Source organism: Pleurodeles waltl, chromosome 1_2 (assembly GCF_031143425.1).
Source record: "Pleurodeles waltl isolate 20211129_DDA chromosome 1_2, aPleWal1.hap1.20221129, whole genome shotgun sequence".
In the NCBI taxonomy this organism is placed as follows: domain Eukaryota; kingdom Metazoa; phylum Chordata; class Amphibia; order Caudata; family Salamandridae; genus Pleurodeles; species Pleurodeles waltl.
In genome coordinates, this window is record NC_090437.1 from 184,355,090 (window position 1) to 184,371,238 (window position 16,149).

The window sequence follows — 16,149 nt, forward strand, 5'->3', positions numbered from 1 at the left end:
CAGCTTACCTGCAACACCTTTTGTCTCAATAATGTTCTCAGCTGCTTTTGTTACAGCTTTACTTAAGGTCTCACTTCCAACCTGATGCATTTTCCGTGCATTTAAGGCTCGTTTCTGCTTGTTGGTCCCAAAGGCTTCAATGAGAGAATCCACCTGCACAGGAATAAATCACAGTTGTTATACTTGATTAGAGACTGGGCTGAAATTGTCAAACACGTACACTTTACAGAAACTGTATGCACATATTAACTGTTTTTTTTATTTCAAATCTATTTATTGAGTGATAAATATCACTGAGCAAGCTAAAACATCAATTCCTGGACTAGACAGAGGCCCTATTTACCCAGTACAGTTAAAAATGAACTTAGAAGATAAAGAAACAAAACAGTGTAAAATTAAAGCTAGAAAATTGAAACAAGTGTGGGAAGAGAAAAACAGCTGGAAGACATTAGTTAAAAGTGGCTATGCAGACCTGGAAACTGTAGCATGTATACATGTGAAGCAATCACATGAAATCTGCTTTATGTGCACACACATTGCAAATGCATATCTACATAGTCTTTTCCACTATGTATCATCAAAAATGGAAAAGAACCTAGCCCCTGCTGGCAAGAACCAAGGCTTCCATAAAGAATGGTTTCTTACCTGTAATCCAAGCTCTCTCTCACGGGACTCTCCATTGAAGTCACAAGCTTTGAGTAGTCCCACCCACGTGCGGGTATCCCAGATCACTTCTTTAAAATATGTGTTCTTAAGTGTAGATGTTCCTCTTGCTTGGATGAATATCAATATATATTCAAAAGGTGCATTGGCACATTGCGGAGACAGCAACCTCTGCACAATATTTTCACATCCTCTCCCGAATACAGAAAAAGCGCCAATGTTGCATGAAGAAACTTAAGGATTACAATGGTTTTCAAAACCAGCTCACATTTATTTTTCATGCTACTGAAATCACCATCTGACACGTTTTGGCTGACTTCAAGCCCTGCTCACAGAAGGTGAGGTGCCCAAAAAAATGCCATATTTTTTTTTTTTTACAAAGGTTAGCATGTGTCGTCACCCAAATTAGTGTAAAAAATGCAAAAATAATTCCTTTCCATTGGCTGTACCGCGAGCCTCAAATTATTTAGTCAATGTTGACCCATAAATACGGATTCTAAATTAATTTTGGTCTGTACATATGCATGCCATATTTAACCTAAATGAGAACATTGCTAAGACAATATTATAGTCTTTACTGCAACTGACTGAGAAATATCTAAAATCAATCAATGAGTAAAAATCACATAAGTGGCCCATTTCAAAACGTCATTTCATTTCCTCAATTCAAATAACCATCCCAAGAAGGTATGGCTAATTAGAAAATATAATATTTGAGGGCAATAATCATCACATTGAAAAAATAATTGAAAATGGGCATACTCAATAAAACACTCCATGGAAACATCCCTGCCCAAGTGGGCACTTCATACAAACACTGGATATATAAATAATATCACATAGTTGACCTCTATATCAACGTTAAGTCATGGTTTTTATTGCTAGCTGCATGCATTTCATTATTATAAAGACCTCTCTTCTTTGCATGTATTTCATTTTTATAAAAATCTCTCTTGCCTCTTGACCACTGATTTCCTTTGATTAATCATGCCAAATCCAACCAAGTGCTCATAACTCAATGAGATTGATGTGATAAGTCATCCCACTCAGGGACCACGTTTCCTGAATTTGTAGGTCACCCATATATGCTCTCCAGCCTGACATAGAGGCATCTCTTACTATCATCTAAGATGGAACCTTCTGATAAAACAGCATTGCCAATTGCCTGAATATTGCTCCCACTGATCCTCCAGGCACTTCTGAAGTGGCCTCACTTGCATTCAGAGTTAGAAAGATAAGCAAAGCCATCGCGCCTAGGAAAGATGACACTGCTCTCACCGTGATGCTTTCTTGAGAGAGTGACACTTGAGAGGGATAGATAACAGTCTCTCCTCTGAAGGATACACTCTTGCTTGGACGGTATTGATGGTGGCACCTAACTAATGTAGAGACTGGACTAGAGTAGAGGTTGATAACCTGTGATTGACATATTGTAGGAAGTTGGCTCTGTATGCACTATTTCAAAGTAAGGAATAGTATGCACAGAGTCCAAGGGTTCCCCTTAGAGGTAAGATAGTGGCAAAAAGAGATAATTCTAATGCTCTATTTTGTGGTAGTGTGGTCGAGCAGTAGGCTTATCAGAGGGTAGTGTTAGGCATTTGTTGTACACACACAGGCAATAAATGAGGAACACACACTCAGAGACAATTTCAGGCCAATAGGTTTTTGTATAGAAAAATATATTTTCTTAGTTTATTTTAAGAACCACAGGTTCAAGATTTACAAGTAATACTTCAAATGAAAGATATTTCAGGTAGGAACTTTAGGAACTTTGAATTAGCAAAATAGCATATACAGTTTTCACATAAATGACATATAGCTATTTTAAAACTAGACAGTGCAATTTTCAACAGTTCCTGGGGGAGGTAAGTGTTTGTTAGTTTTTGCAGGCAAGTAAACCACCTACGGGGTTCAAGTTTGGGTCCAAGGTAGCCCACATTTGGGGGTTCAGAGCAACCCCAAAGTTACCACACCAGCAGCTCAGGGCCAGTCAGGTGCAGAGGTCAAAGTTGTGCCCAAAACGCATAGGCTTCAATGGAGAAGGGGGTGCCCCGGTTCCAGTCTGCAAGCAGGTAAGTACACGCGTCTTCCGAGGGCAGACCAGGGGGGTTTTGTAGGGCACCGGGGGGGGACACAAGTCAGCACAAAAAGTACACCCTCAGCGGCACAGGGGCAGCCGGGTGCAGTGCACAAACAGGCGCCGGGTTCGCAATAGGTTTCAATGGGAGTCCAAGGGGTCTCTTCAGCGATGCAGGCAGGCAAGGGGGGGGCTACTCGAGTAGCCACCACCTGGGCAAGGGAGAGGGCCACCTGTGGGTCGCTCCTGCACTGGAGGTCGGATCCTTCAGGTCCTGGGGGCTGCGAGTGCAGTGTCTTTACCAGGCGTCAGGTTTTTGAAGCAGGCAGTCGCGGTCAGGGGGAGCCTCGGGATTCCCTCTGTAGGCGTCGCTGTGGGGGCTCAGGGGGGTCAACTCTAGCTACTCACGGTCTCGTAGTCGCCGGGGAGTCCTCCCTGTGGTGTTTGTTCTCCACAAGTCGAGCCGGGAGCGTTGGGTGCAGAGCGCAAAGTCTCACGCTTCCGGCAGGAAATGTGTGTTGTTTCAAAGTTGCTTCTTTGTTGCAAAGTTGCAGTCTTTGGTGAACAGAGCCACTGTCCTCGGGAGTTCTTGGTCCTTCTAGATGCAGGGTAGTCCTCTGAGGCTTCAGAGGTTGCTGGACCCTGGGAACGCGTCGCTGGAGCAGTGTCTTTAGAAGTGGGGAGACAGGCCGGTAGAGCTGGGGCCAAAGCAGTTGGTGTCTCCGTCTTCTCTGCAGGTTTTTCAGTACATCTGTCCTCTTCTTCTTAGGTTGCAGGAATCTAGTTTCCTAGGTTCTGGGAAGCCCCTAAATACTGAATTTAGGGGTGTGTTTAGGTCTGGGGGGTTAGTAGCCAATGGCTACTAGCCCTGAGGGTGGCTACACCCTCTTTGTGCCTCCTCCCTGAGGGGAGGGGGCACATCCCTAATCCTGTTGGGGGAATCCTCCATCTGCAAGATGGAGGATTTCTAAAAGTCAGAGTCACCTCAGCTCAGGACACCTTAGGGTCTGTCCTGACTGGCCAGTGACTCCTCCTTGTTTTTCTCATTATCTCCTCCGGCCTTGCCGCCAAAAGTGGGCCTGTGGCCGGAGGGGGCGGGCAACTCCACTAGCTGGAGTGCCCTGGGGTACTGTAACAAAGGGGGTGAGCCTTTGAGGCTCACCGCCAGGTGTTACAGTTCCTGCAGGGGGAGGTGAGAAGCACCTCCACCCAGTACAGGCTCTGTTACTAGCCACAGAGTGACAAAGGCACTCTCCCCATTTGGCCAGCAACATGTCTGGTGTGTGGCAGGCTTCTAAAACTAGTCAGCCTACACTGTTAGTCGGTTAAGGTTTCAGGGGGCACCTCTAAGGTGCCCTCTGGGGTGTATGTTACGTTACAATACAATGTACACTGGCATCAGTGTGCATTTATTGTGCTGAGAAGTTTGATACCAAACTTCACAGTTTTCAGTGTAGCCATTATGGTGCTGTGGAGTTTGTGCATAACAGACTCCCGGACCATATACTCTAATGGCTACCCTGCACTTACAATGTCTAAGGTTTTGCTTAGACACTGTAGGGGCAAAGTGCTCATGCACTTATGCCCTCACCTATGGTATAGTGCACCCTGCCTTAGGGCTGTAAGGCCTGCTAGAGGGGTGACTTATCTATACCTATAGGCAGTGTGAGGTTGGCATGGCACCCTGAGGGGAGTGCCATGTCGACTTAGTCTTTTTATCCCCACTAGCACACACAAGCTGGCAAGCAGTGTGTCTGTGCTGAGTGAGGGGTCCCCAGGGTGGCATAAGACATGCTGCAGCCCTTAGAGACCTTCCCTGGCATCAGGGCCCTTGGTACCAGGGGTACCAGTTACAAGGGACTTACCTGGATGCCAGGGTGTGCCAATTGTGGAAACAAAGGTACAGGTTAGGAAAATAATACTGGTGCTGAAGCATGGTTAGCAGGCCTCAGCAAACTTTCAAATCATAACTTGGCATCACCAAAGGCAAAAAGTCAGGGGGTAACCATGCCAAGGAGGCATTTCCTTACACATATAGACCTAGTTGGTGGAGAAGATTGTTCATCAACGGATAGTGACATTGGGCTTCTTGTGGCTTTGACTCTGATCAGCAAGTCGTTTAGGTATGGATAGACAAATGTTCAGAGCTTTCTCAGATGTGCAACAACAACGGACATGCACTTTAAGAAAGCTCTGGGGCTTATTTGAGGCCAAAAAGAAGCACTTTATACTGCAAGTAATCCTGCCCTACGATAAACCTCAAGAAATTACAGTGTTTTTCTGCCTACTGGAACGTAAACATATGCGTCTTGGAGGTCTTTCGAACAGAGCCAGTCCCCCAGATGTATTTGGAGATAAATCTGATGCAGAGCCAGCATTCAAAATTCATTTCTCTGAATCCCTTTATTGGCTGTCTCCAGATCTAGAATGGGCCTGTATTTGTTCTTGGGTCCTTTCTTTTTGACCAAAAAGTGACAGGAGTAAATCTCCATGCCTCGTTGTTATGGAGGGACAATTTCCATCACCTGGTTGTGCAGAAGAATGTTTACTTCCGAGCACAGCATCTGTACATGTTGAGTGGATGGCTTTGGTGGTATATTTGGTGGGAGTCTTGTTAATCTAAGACAATACCAATTCTCTACAATATTTAGAACCGAAGCATCTTTCGGGATGGACTGCCGCTTTGTCAAGGAAATGAGATATTCAAGGAAATGAGATATTCATTTACCCACTTCAGACACCCCTTGGAGTGGGTAAAAGAAGTGGAGGGCATAGAAATTCATTGTTTACAGCCTGTTGCAGGTTTCCCCCCTTCAGCAGGCTGGTTCATCTGCAGGACTGTCGGTGCTGATAAGGTCTTTGTTGTTGTTGCGACTGGTGACCTTGATACCAGTGAGGGGTTTGAAACCTCTACCAGTGATAATGGTGCTGGTAAGGCTTTTAGATATGTTTCTGCTGTTCTTTTTGTTTTTCAAGACCTACCACCTTCAGGGTTTCCACCTCTTACTTCATCCGAGCCACCTCATCATCCGTATGACTTGCAAAAAAAGTGGTTCCTGAGAATGGAAGCATAACAAAACTTTGTTGTGCCACTTGCTGAATAGCTGTAAGGCGAAGCCAAGACTGCCTTCTGAGGGTCAGACCATAACAGTACTCATGAGCTGCTAGCAGTGACAAGTCTGCAGCCGCACTAGTGATGTGGTTGGAGACCATCATGCTCTAATTTACCACCTCAAGAAAATCCTCCCGTCGATCTCTCAGGAGTTCTGCAAACTTTTGTAAGGAGTTCCACACGTCTCTATCATATCTGCCCAGCAGAGATGATGCACATGCATCTTTCCCTGTGGTGACAGGTGTACCACATACCTTGTGTCCCACTAAATCCAATTTCTTACTCTCCTTGTCCAGTGATATGTGGACGAAGGAGCAGATGAGTGCAATTTCTTTGCAGCCAGAATCACTTCTGAATAAGGGGGAGGATTTCAGCGAAGAAACAGTGGATTCTGTTCTGGAAGTCTGTATTTCTTTTGTAGCCTTGATGCAGCTGATTTTCTTGAGGATGGTATGGGGAACAGTTCAATGAATAGTTCTTAGAGACCCGGAAGCAGTAATAGGAGTGGTCTGGATGCTAAACAGTGGTGAAGTTTCCCAAAGATCACCAGAGTAGATGGAGTGGGAGCAGGCAGTGGAATATTCAACTCTGATGCACCTTTCACAAGTACTTTCACTGGGGAGACCCTTCATTGCAGATAGTCGGACAGTTACTGAGCATCTGCCAGCCCTCGCAGAGGACGACGAAGAATAGTAGGGTGAAACACGTCTGGACCGGCTTCAAGACCTGCTCCGGGATTCATGATTATGATATGTGTATCACGAGAATGGGTGTGACAGAGCACCTAGGCCTATGGCAATGTCTGGAATGATGATGAGATCTGGACCTTGATCGTTGAGGTGAAGATAGAGGCCTTGAAGTAGGAAGTCTGCAGGTTGAAGTGATGGAAGAGGCATTGGCAAAGGTGGCTGAGGAGGCACCAGTACTGTTGGAGGAGGTGAAGGTGGAGGTGAGTCTGGCAGCAGAATAGGAGATGATGGGGAACATGCCCTGAAATATTCAGTCAGAAGTTGATGATAGGTGTCTTCATTTCCTAACTTTGCCAAAGGTCTGGATTGCCTTGATGTCAACAGACTTCTCGATGTCGAAGTTCTCCTGTGTCTAAACATCATAGTATCCCTCGAGGTCACTCTACTATGCCCCAGTGTCGACCTCCTATGCCTGGACACCGACCCAATCCTCAATGATGAATATGTAGGGACTGTACCTTCTGGAATGACACCGTTTCTCTTTTTGGATCTCCATGCCTGGTGTCCTCAGAGGCAAGTGGCCAACCCTGGCAGAGCACTGAACCGCTCCTCGCTCTTTGGATGTCCCACCTTCTGACGGCTCCTGTTGCTTGCGTCGCTCCTCTGTGTCATGGAGGTGAATCTTCTTCCTTTGCCTCAGGGTGCGCCTGGAAAGCTTCCTGCAGTGTGGACATTTGTCAGGAACATGGTTCTCAGGAAGGCAGATGAAACAGACATCATGAGGGTCTAATTTAGCTTTCTTTCTTCCACAGAGAGGACACTTGCCAAATAAAGAAGGCATTTTATTTGACTCAGGAAAAATATTTCTTGTCAAAAAATAACAGAACAAGATTGAAAAAGGTAAAAACCGTAGAATAAAACTGTTGTTAAAATTTTCTGTTGAGATTTTTAAGGGAAACAAGGCAAAAATTGCTGCGCTCGTAGCTCCAAGATCCTGTCAGCAGGAACTGTAAAAAAGAACTGAAGCAACTGCCACCAGCTGGGCATGATGGAATACTGGTGGTCTCTAGCCCTTCAAAATCTCAGACGCTATTTTCACACTTGCACAGGGGAGCCAATGGGGCTACACTGTCATTTATTTCTTCATGTTTTTTTTTTTTTTTTTAAACAAGGGTTTGTGAGAGTTTTCCTGTCAAATTACCAGTTTTCCAGCAAATCTGACATATAGATTACCTACTGGCAACGACCAGTAGGTAGTTCTAGTTAGGACAATGTTTCCATAGGAAAAGCATTTTTTTGACTTGCCTATATCTTTGGTGTCATTTGACGAATCTTCTCGAAATTTCCCCCCCAAAAAGTGTGCTGGTGATTCTTGTTGCACACGGGAAGTTTTGGGGTGATCCATCAAGTGGGGGCTGAGAAAAAAGGGGGTAAAAAATCTTGTATTCCCCATATTAATTCCCATAGGAGTTTTGAACACCACTACAGCCCAAACTGATGGACGGAATTAGACCAAATTTGTCAGAAAGGCAGGCTTCAGTACACTTTTAGTTTGGTGTAAATCCGCTCAGTAATTTTCAAGAAATTCAAGGGGAAATACATTTGTACATCTAGGGCAGCGGATCCGTTGCGACGTTTTCGCAGCGATCACATGAATTTGCGAATGTGCACACGAACAGGAATGCTGCGATTGGCTGGCCGCAACCTGACCAGAAAGTTGCAGCCGTCATTTTAGGTAACGGGACATGGTCCCCAGGGCTGAAACATAAAAGGAAACGAGGTATAAGGGCTCAGGGTGTAGGACCATGACCCCCGGAATGTGATAAAGGGGTCTTTCAGGGTAAAATTATGACCTTATCAAGATTTTGTTTTTCACGACAAGCGATATTAGGGAATAAGTCACAACGCTCACCTTGGCCCCCCCAGTGTAACATTGCAACGAAAAAAACAAAAACAAAAAAAATCATGCACTCAGAGACTCATGTGCCCACAAACACACCCACTGAGACACTTATGCAGCTACTCACAGACCCACTCAGACACTCATGCACCCACTAACAGACCCACTCAGACAGTGACACACCCACTCACAGACCCACTCAGACCCTCAGGCACCCACTCAGGTAGTGACGCACCCACTCACAGACCCACTCAGAAACTCATGCACTAACTCACATACCCACTCAGACACTCACACACCCACTCACAGACTACTCATTCACGTACCAACTCACAGACCCACTGAGACTCTCGCACACCCATTCACAGACCCACTGAAATTTTTGCACACCCATTCACAGACCTACATAGACACTCACACGCCCATTCAAAGAGACACTCTCACATCCAGAGATACCCTTTCCCACCTACTCTTACACCCAGACACACTCACACCCACACAGAACCTCTCACACCCAGACAGACACTGTCACATCCACTCACACCCAGGGACACTCTCTCACATCTATTTTCAGACCTAGACACAGGCCCTGAGGCAAACACCCACTGTGCACAGTCGAAGGCCATGTGCAGCGGTAGTTGGATTAACGTATAGTAAATAAAATTACTTTACATAAAAAAAACATAGAAATTCACTGAAAAAAATAAAGGTTACATGGACGTTATATTTAGGAAATAGGATTTAAAAAACATAGAAATTCACAGAAAAAAACAAAGGTAACAGGGATGTTATCGTTAGGCTCTGAATTTACTTGTACAAAACCTTAGAAATTCAGCAGTTAGAATTATTCCAAGTAACTATAACTCACGCCCTCACCATGCACTGCTAATTACCCCAGACATTACAGCACTCATGACCACTCCCATAATGTTATTAAAAAATATAAAGGAAGCATTAACAGTCAAATTAATGAAGAAAAAACTGTGCAATATGTATTGAATTTACTTTTTTTTTTAATGCAAATCTGAAGGACCTGGCCATTGTAGCCTTTTACCACAGGCTGAAAATTACATGTCTTAAGTGTTCCTCCAGGCCTTACTGAAGAAAAGGGAACATTTACACTTAAAAACACATATGTTGAAAAAGTGCTACAGGATGCCCGTAAGTGGGCAGGACTCTTCAAAGCTTATGAATATCAATGAAGATCCCCGAAGACAGAACTTTACCTTGGCATTTTAAGAAATCGGTTTAACATCACCACTAGTTCTACATTCTTATTATTATAATGGAATACTTGAGGGGAAACTGTATGGATCTCTTCCTATGATAGAGACCGCTGTATTTGAATTATTATACTTATATGTTTTAACAGTACATATGCATTTATACTGCCAGTACAGTGCATGCTGGAAATGGAAGCTGCTGGCTCCTCAAAGTAAAAGTATATTACTTCTTTGCAGTCCTTGAAGTCTTCACTTGACAGGCTCATTTTTTAACTTCATTTATCGCACTCTGTATGTACCCAATAGGTGTTTTAGGATTAAACTCAAAATTGCCTTTTTGTCAGATGCTGCAATGTGGTCACATTCTGATAGTTTGATGCCATTTTATGGTTCAGACAAAAATAAATAAATAAATAATCAGTTAAAAAAGGTATGTAATTTTTTTTTTAACAGACGTAACATCAATCTTAGGGACCTTGAGGAGACTATCTCCATCTAAAGACTGACTTTAAGTGTAAGAAGAAAAACCGTTCTGGGATCCCCGCAAATGCACAGGAATATTTTGTGTTTATGACTATCAGTGAGGATCCTACAATGCAGAACCCTGGGTTTCTTGAGAGCCACTGACTATAACATCGTCAGGTAGTAGACTGATGGACTCCCATGTAAGTTGAATTAATCACTGGAAAGCTTGTCGATAACTGAGTCTCCTGCCTAAGTGACCATCTTCTCTCCCATCGGGCAACAACTCCCAGCCCCCATTAATGTAACATTCATGAGCTTAAGATGCCTAAATGTCCCTCATACTCGTATCACACTTTCACCTCCAGTCTAAACATTTATCTACTCCAGACTCAGCACCTAAGGATTTTTTTAATATGTTCACTGTTTTGTCGACAATACTATGAAGAGATATTAAAGACTGGAAAAACTGAAGAGTGTACTTTCATGCGGACCATTTACCCACATGAATCAATCAGTCAGTCATTTCTTCGGAGAGTCAGCGCTTAATTTGCAAAAATAAAAACAATCATAAGTGCAGGGCTCAAACTTTTCCTTATGATACTGCTGAATCCCGGAATGCCGACTACCATGGCTGCCTACTCTAGATGCCATCTCATGGCTCTTTCTTCGTTCACTATACACTTTCATTCTCTTTTTCTCACTCTTTCAGGTTCCTTTTTGTCACTGCGGTCACCCTTTGTCACTAATTTCTAATCTTTTCTCTCCTATTTTTTCCCTTTTCTGCCTTTTGCTCTTATGCTCTGAGTCAAAGATTAACAATGTCAAATATTTCCTTGCCCTCACCAACTGCAACTATGGACACAATATAAGTATGGTACAAAACACCTTATCAAACTTTGAAGCTGCAAAGCACATCGTTACAATGACAACCTAGGCAGGCTACTGCAACATCCTTGAGTTAAAGAGATTTGCTGACTGTGCAGAGGTTTTCTATTCACACCACAAACCTATAAATTAGCTATGAGAGCGTTAAGGGACTCACTTTATCTCTGTAGGATTTCTCCACTTTCTCCTCTGTAATGGCATTTGTTGATTCACCTGAAAAATAAGATGTAAAAGTACATCTGTAATGGTTTTGGTGACATCATGCTAACCATAAAATACAAATGCAATTTATCATATTAGAATAGTGGTCATTTGTAATATTTGCTGAAATCCTGTACAAGCAATGATGGAGGTTGTAAAAGCATTCTAGAGTCATCTTGCGTTTGTACGGGTGTAAGTGCCTATGCCATTCTTTGCCATGCACTCTTCCTATACGCACAGACATTCTGGCCTCGCCATGCCCAAAGCTGCATTGTGTAAGTAATTAGACATACAAAATCATACTGCTTGAAATCATGGCACATCAGACATGCGGGACCATGGTCTTCAAAGGGAACTCAAATAAAAAAAATCAGTTTATTTTGAAAACGAAAAGGTGAATATGATTCCTGAGGTGCCCAAAGATAGCGTAATGTGAGAAGTAAAACGTTGCCAATCAATAAACAACAGGCAGTACAACAGTCAAATTTTGAGAAAATTTGCTTTTTTAATTAATGCTTCATTTGACCATTTCAGGTCACAGAACCCCCTATAGTATCCTTGCAACTTCTGAGGTTACCAGTCTCAAAGACGTCTTACTCCATCATCTTGCTAACATCATGTGTTGTCACTTCATAAAAGCATCCGTAGGAATGCAATTTCATGAAAGTAGACCAGTCACTAGCACATTTGTGGATTTAGTTGGTTTGCCCCCGCCAGCCTACTTCTGAATGTTTGCAAATATCATCTTGCACTAGAAATCAAAAATTAGAATGAGGTCTGTGATGAAGGACAGGAACTTTGCATGTATCAATTTTTGTTCTTTTACAAACAACTACATTCCATTACAGCCACCTTCAAGTGAAGTAGTATCATCAGATTGGCAGACACTGCAACGGCTCCTAAGATGCAAAGAAACTCAGTAGGTCTGTTTTTCTTGTCAGAGGTATTGTAAATGCATACACGATTCAGATAGTCTTAGCAGGCACATGGACTCAAACAGTTTTCATACTTAATTCTTCAGCCTAGAACAAGGACACATATTCAGTTTTTCCATGCTACAAGCAGCACTAAAAGTTAGCTATTTATGTGCAAAGCATACACTTCTTCTCCAGCATTTATATTTTTACAGTAAAAATAAATCTACACTGTCCACTAGTTCTCGCCTAGATGATTTTGTATTATTTAAAGAAAAACCTTTCTTTTCAGGGACAGACTAAATTACATCTCCTCAATCTCTTACCTGGAAAAAACGGCTGCATGTTAAACTGTTCGGCACTGAACACTTCCATTTGTCCAGACTCCTTATTTAGGACCCCGACAAAGTAGCTAAGAAAATTAGAACAGTTAGAGATCATTATCTTACCTAGCACTGATACATTTAAGCTTTCAAGTCAGTAGTATGTAAACCTAAATTAATCAATCCACCTTAAACCTGGGAGGAAAACGCCAAGTCGTCAACCCCCATGGTCTGAGGACCCAAGACAGGGGAAGTCAGTTATTCAAGGTTCTTCACTATGGCCTCCAAACATCACGTGTAATGGCACTCCCAGTGATAGCACAATAGATGGGGAAGGTTTAGTCTGAGCCCAAGATTGAGAAGATATACCAATATAAAGATACGAATGCAGTATTTTTCAGACAAAACATCAGGATAATGGAAGGGAGCATAACAGAACAGGCGGACTATAGTTATTGTTCATAACCAGAAAAAGGAGAAAGAAGCCATAAAATGGGAGAGATTACACAGAGAAGGGAAACAAATAGAAGAAGGTAACCATGAGGTGGAATCAAGGGGTGAGTAAGCCAGAAAATATGCCATTGTTGTACTTTGGTTCCCAATGAAAAAGGAAGTTCTTCACACACAACTGTGGGTACAATATGTAGCACAATCTACTACCTGAGAATAATAGCAGAGAGGTAACCATTATGACATACAGACAGAAGCCTGGGGAATAATCTAACAAAAAAGTCACTGTTAAGGCTGGCATCCCTGTCTACAAAACCAGGCCTCAAACACTGTACTTGCCCACCCGCTATGCAGAGTCATATTTTATGAGGTTGAGCTATTTTTAGGACCTACTCTCCCCTTCTGGCTAGTTGACAAAGACCAGGTGTTCTGTTCAGTCAGAAACTGAAGGAACAATAAAGATGCCTTTAAATCTTGTTCTTATTTTTGCCCATTTGCTTTGTATTCAGAGACAGAGGTCAAAAGTAAGTTTGTCTAGTTTGTCTTCTGACAACTAATTTTCCTTCTGACTGAAGAGTTCCAGGATTTTATAAGGTGAGCTGTCTGACTTGCTGTAAAAAGAGTGTGTGAAATGCAAGGCTGTATGGTAGCAGGTTTTTTCTAACGCACAACATTTAAATAAGTAAGTTAACTGTACAAGCATTTCAAACTATATTTCAGTAGTTGTGAAAGCCTATTTTGTGTACTTCTGTGTGATGAAATAATATTTTAATAGAATGAAAACAAATCAGAACACTTTACCTGGTGATGTGTAAAGGATACATATGTTTTCTGAAACCCATTTGTCACAGATTATTGTTAATACATTATATAGTTTTATCAGTAAAGCTGCAGGTTAGTGAGAAGGTTTTTAGACATTTCTTGGAAACTTACTGTCTGTAAATGACAGTATGCTACCACATCATGCATTAGTGATATATTTATTAAAAGTGAATGCTTAAAAATAAACTGAGGAACACTCGTGCCCTGGTGACAACGGTATTAACAAACTAAGAGGCAAGTCATGGATCATGGATCCCCTATATGTGGGGTACAATGTTATTATACATGGAGCAAACATTTAGTCTATTTATTCAAACAAAAGAGGGTTTTTGTACAGCAGAAATGCTGAGCTCACATATTTGAAGGTGCACTCATATGTGAAAATGAACAAAAAAGCAAATCTCTAACCTAAAATATTTGACCTAAAATATTTGCCTAGGATCACACAACTTGAGACCCGTTTGCAGATCAAGTACATTACAGTTAGGTCGAGTAGATTATTCATGTCACTCGACCTGCAGTTCTAGTAAAATGTTTATTATTTCTCAAGGAATGAAAACTAATTAGAGTAATTGACCAACTTGGATTTTAGACTAGTGAGCAACACATTTTAAGTTGCTTTGCATTTTGCCCAAAACTTTACAATAAGCTTTATGGTAAAATGACTGTTAGGAAAATGCTAATCAGTCAAAGTGTTTGGGTTTCCAGTTTAACTAATGCCCTGGAACTGAGAGATGCCCATGGGTCCTCAAAAAAGATAACTGGAAGTGAATGTTACGCCGGGCATCCTTCCAACTGTACTCACAAAAGAGAAAACAGCACGCCGGCAGTGAAGGCACAATCCACCTCGTAAGATCTTAACAGGCAGTATGGAGTGAAAGCACCCTACCTGTCATTAAGTACCAAGGTTTGTAGTAAAGCTAGATATTTGATGACCACTCACTTACTTGATCCCAATGAATATAACTGACCCTTATTCACAAATGGATTTCTCTTGCACTTTCAGAAAAATCAAGAGAGGGCAATCAAGAAGTGGTAAACACATGACAGTGAGTGTAATGCTTCACCACACAGCACTATACCTGTGCTTAATTGCAAGACAAACACACTTGTGCTGACTAGAGTTGGATCTGTTTTTGTCCTAAGCAATAAGAAAAGTCCCCATGGCGCCTACAAGGGTTTTTAAAATCATCAACTTGCTCTTCTAGGTTAAGGAAAATTATATGTCTACTGATAGCCATTACAGAGAACTAAGGATCCCGGTAATGATGAAGACATTGACAAATTTAAGTTTCCCATAGTAAGGTTGAAACTCAACATGCCAACAATTTTTCAAAGCACAGGAGTATTAAAAACATATGAACAATATCATTCCACAGGCTTAATTACAGTAATTAAAAAGGGCTTTAAAACAAATAACAATCCTCTCCTCTCTGCAGGACCAAGTAACTTTATCGGAAACAGAGGTCTTAATAAGAGTTCTCAATTTTCCTGTTGGGACTTTCGCTTCTGTTCCTCCACTTTAAAAGCAGGACTCCTCTTTTGTAGTTGCATCCTAGATCGAAATAAATGCCTTCTCTTGTGGCCACTTCTTCCCTCATTTTGGTCACTGGAAGATTAATTGTCGTTCCACTGTATTCTGATGCAGAAGCCCTGCTTTTAAAGTGGAGGAATGGAAGTGAAAATACAATGGGAAAAAAGCTACAAGAGACATTGCAACCTAAGAAACAGCAACACGAAATTTTCGAATTCATAAAAGAAGACTTGCCCAATTAAGTTGTGTATAACAAGAACATAATTTAGAAATTATGAGAGCTAACAACAAACACTTCGATTCATTGGATACCCCTGATCCACCCCTTATGTGCACTCTGGCCGCATTGTAAAATAATCGGTTAACTCTGTATGTCTTAAATAATGTAGATGTGAATAACCAGATTCCACTGAAATGCTGCGTCAATGTCTTTTTTGGGGGTTTTTAATAAACTTTTATTAAACTTGTAATGAATGATTCGAAAAGCGGCCATGGGATGACCCAAGCAATCATAAGTAATACCTTCCACTCTCACTTTCCATCCAGGTACACACAACTTCCTCCACTAACCTCCCAGGGATGACAACAGCACTCTGTCAGTCATAACAGTTGTAGTCAACAACACTCCCAAGCTTCATACTTCAATGTCCTTTTTCAGTTAATCGCCCCACTCAAAGAGCTCAGAATCCGTTACACTGTTGTCATTGCAAAACAAAATACCTATTTAAGGAAATGTGCCTCAATATATGTTCTTAAATTTACTCATATTCTTTTAACCAAAGCACACGTACTGGCTCACCTCATGCTACCCCCCCCCCTTTTGTTGGAGATGACATCAACATGGGCTATATGTATATATACATCTAATACCTCTGGTCATGTCCATTCTCC

General features: G+C 42.1%; 1 protein-coding gene across 1 annotated transcript in view; it reads right to left on the minus strand.

Moving 5' to 3' along the window:
• Positions 1-16,149, minus strand: part of POLR1E (RNA polymerase I subunit E) — a 158,776-nt gene that overhangs the window by 109,618 nt on the left and 33,009 nt on the right. The window contains exons 4-6 of the mRNA XM_069237525.1: positions 12,456-12,541; positions 11,172-11,227; positions 9-153 (exon numbers count right to left, since the gene is read on the minus strand). Coding sequence (XP_069093626.1) covers positions 9-153; positions 11,172-11,227; positions 12,456-12,541 — 287 coding nt within the window. The remainder of the gene's footprint in view (positions 1-8; positions 154-11,171; positions 11,228-12,455; positions 12,542-16,149) is intronic.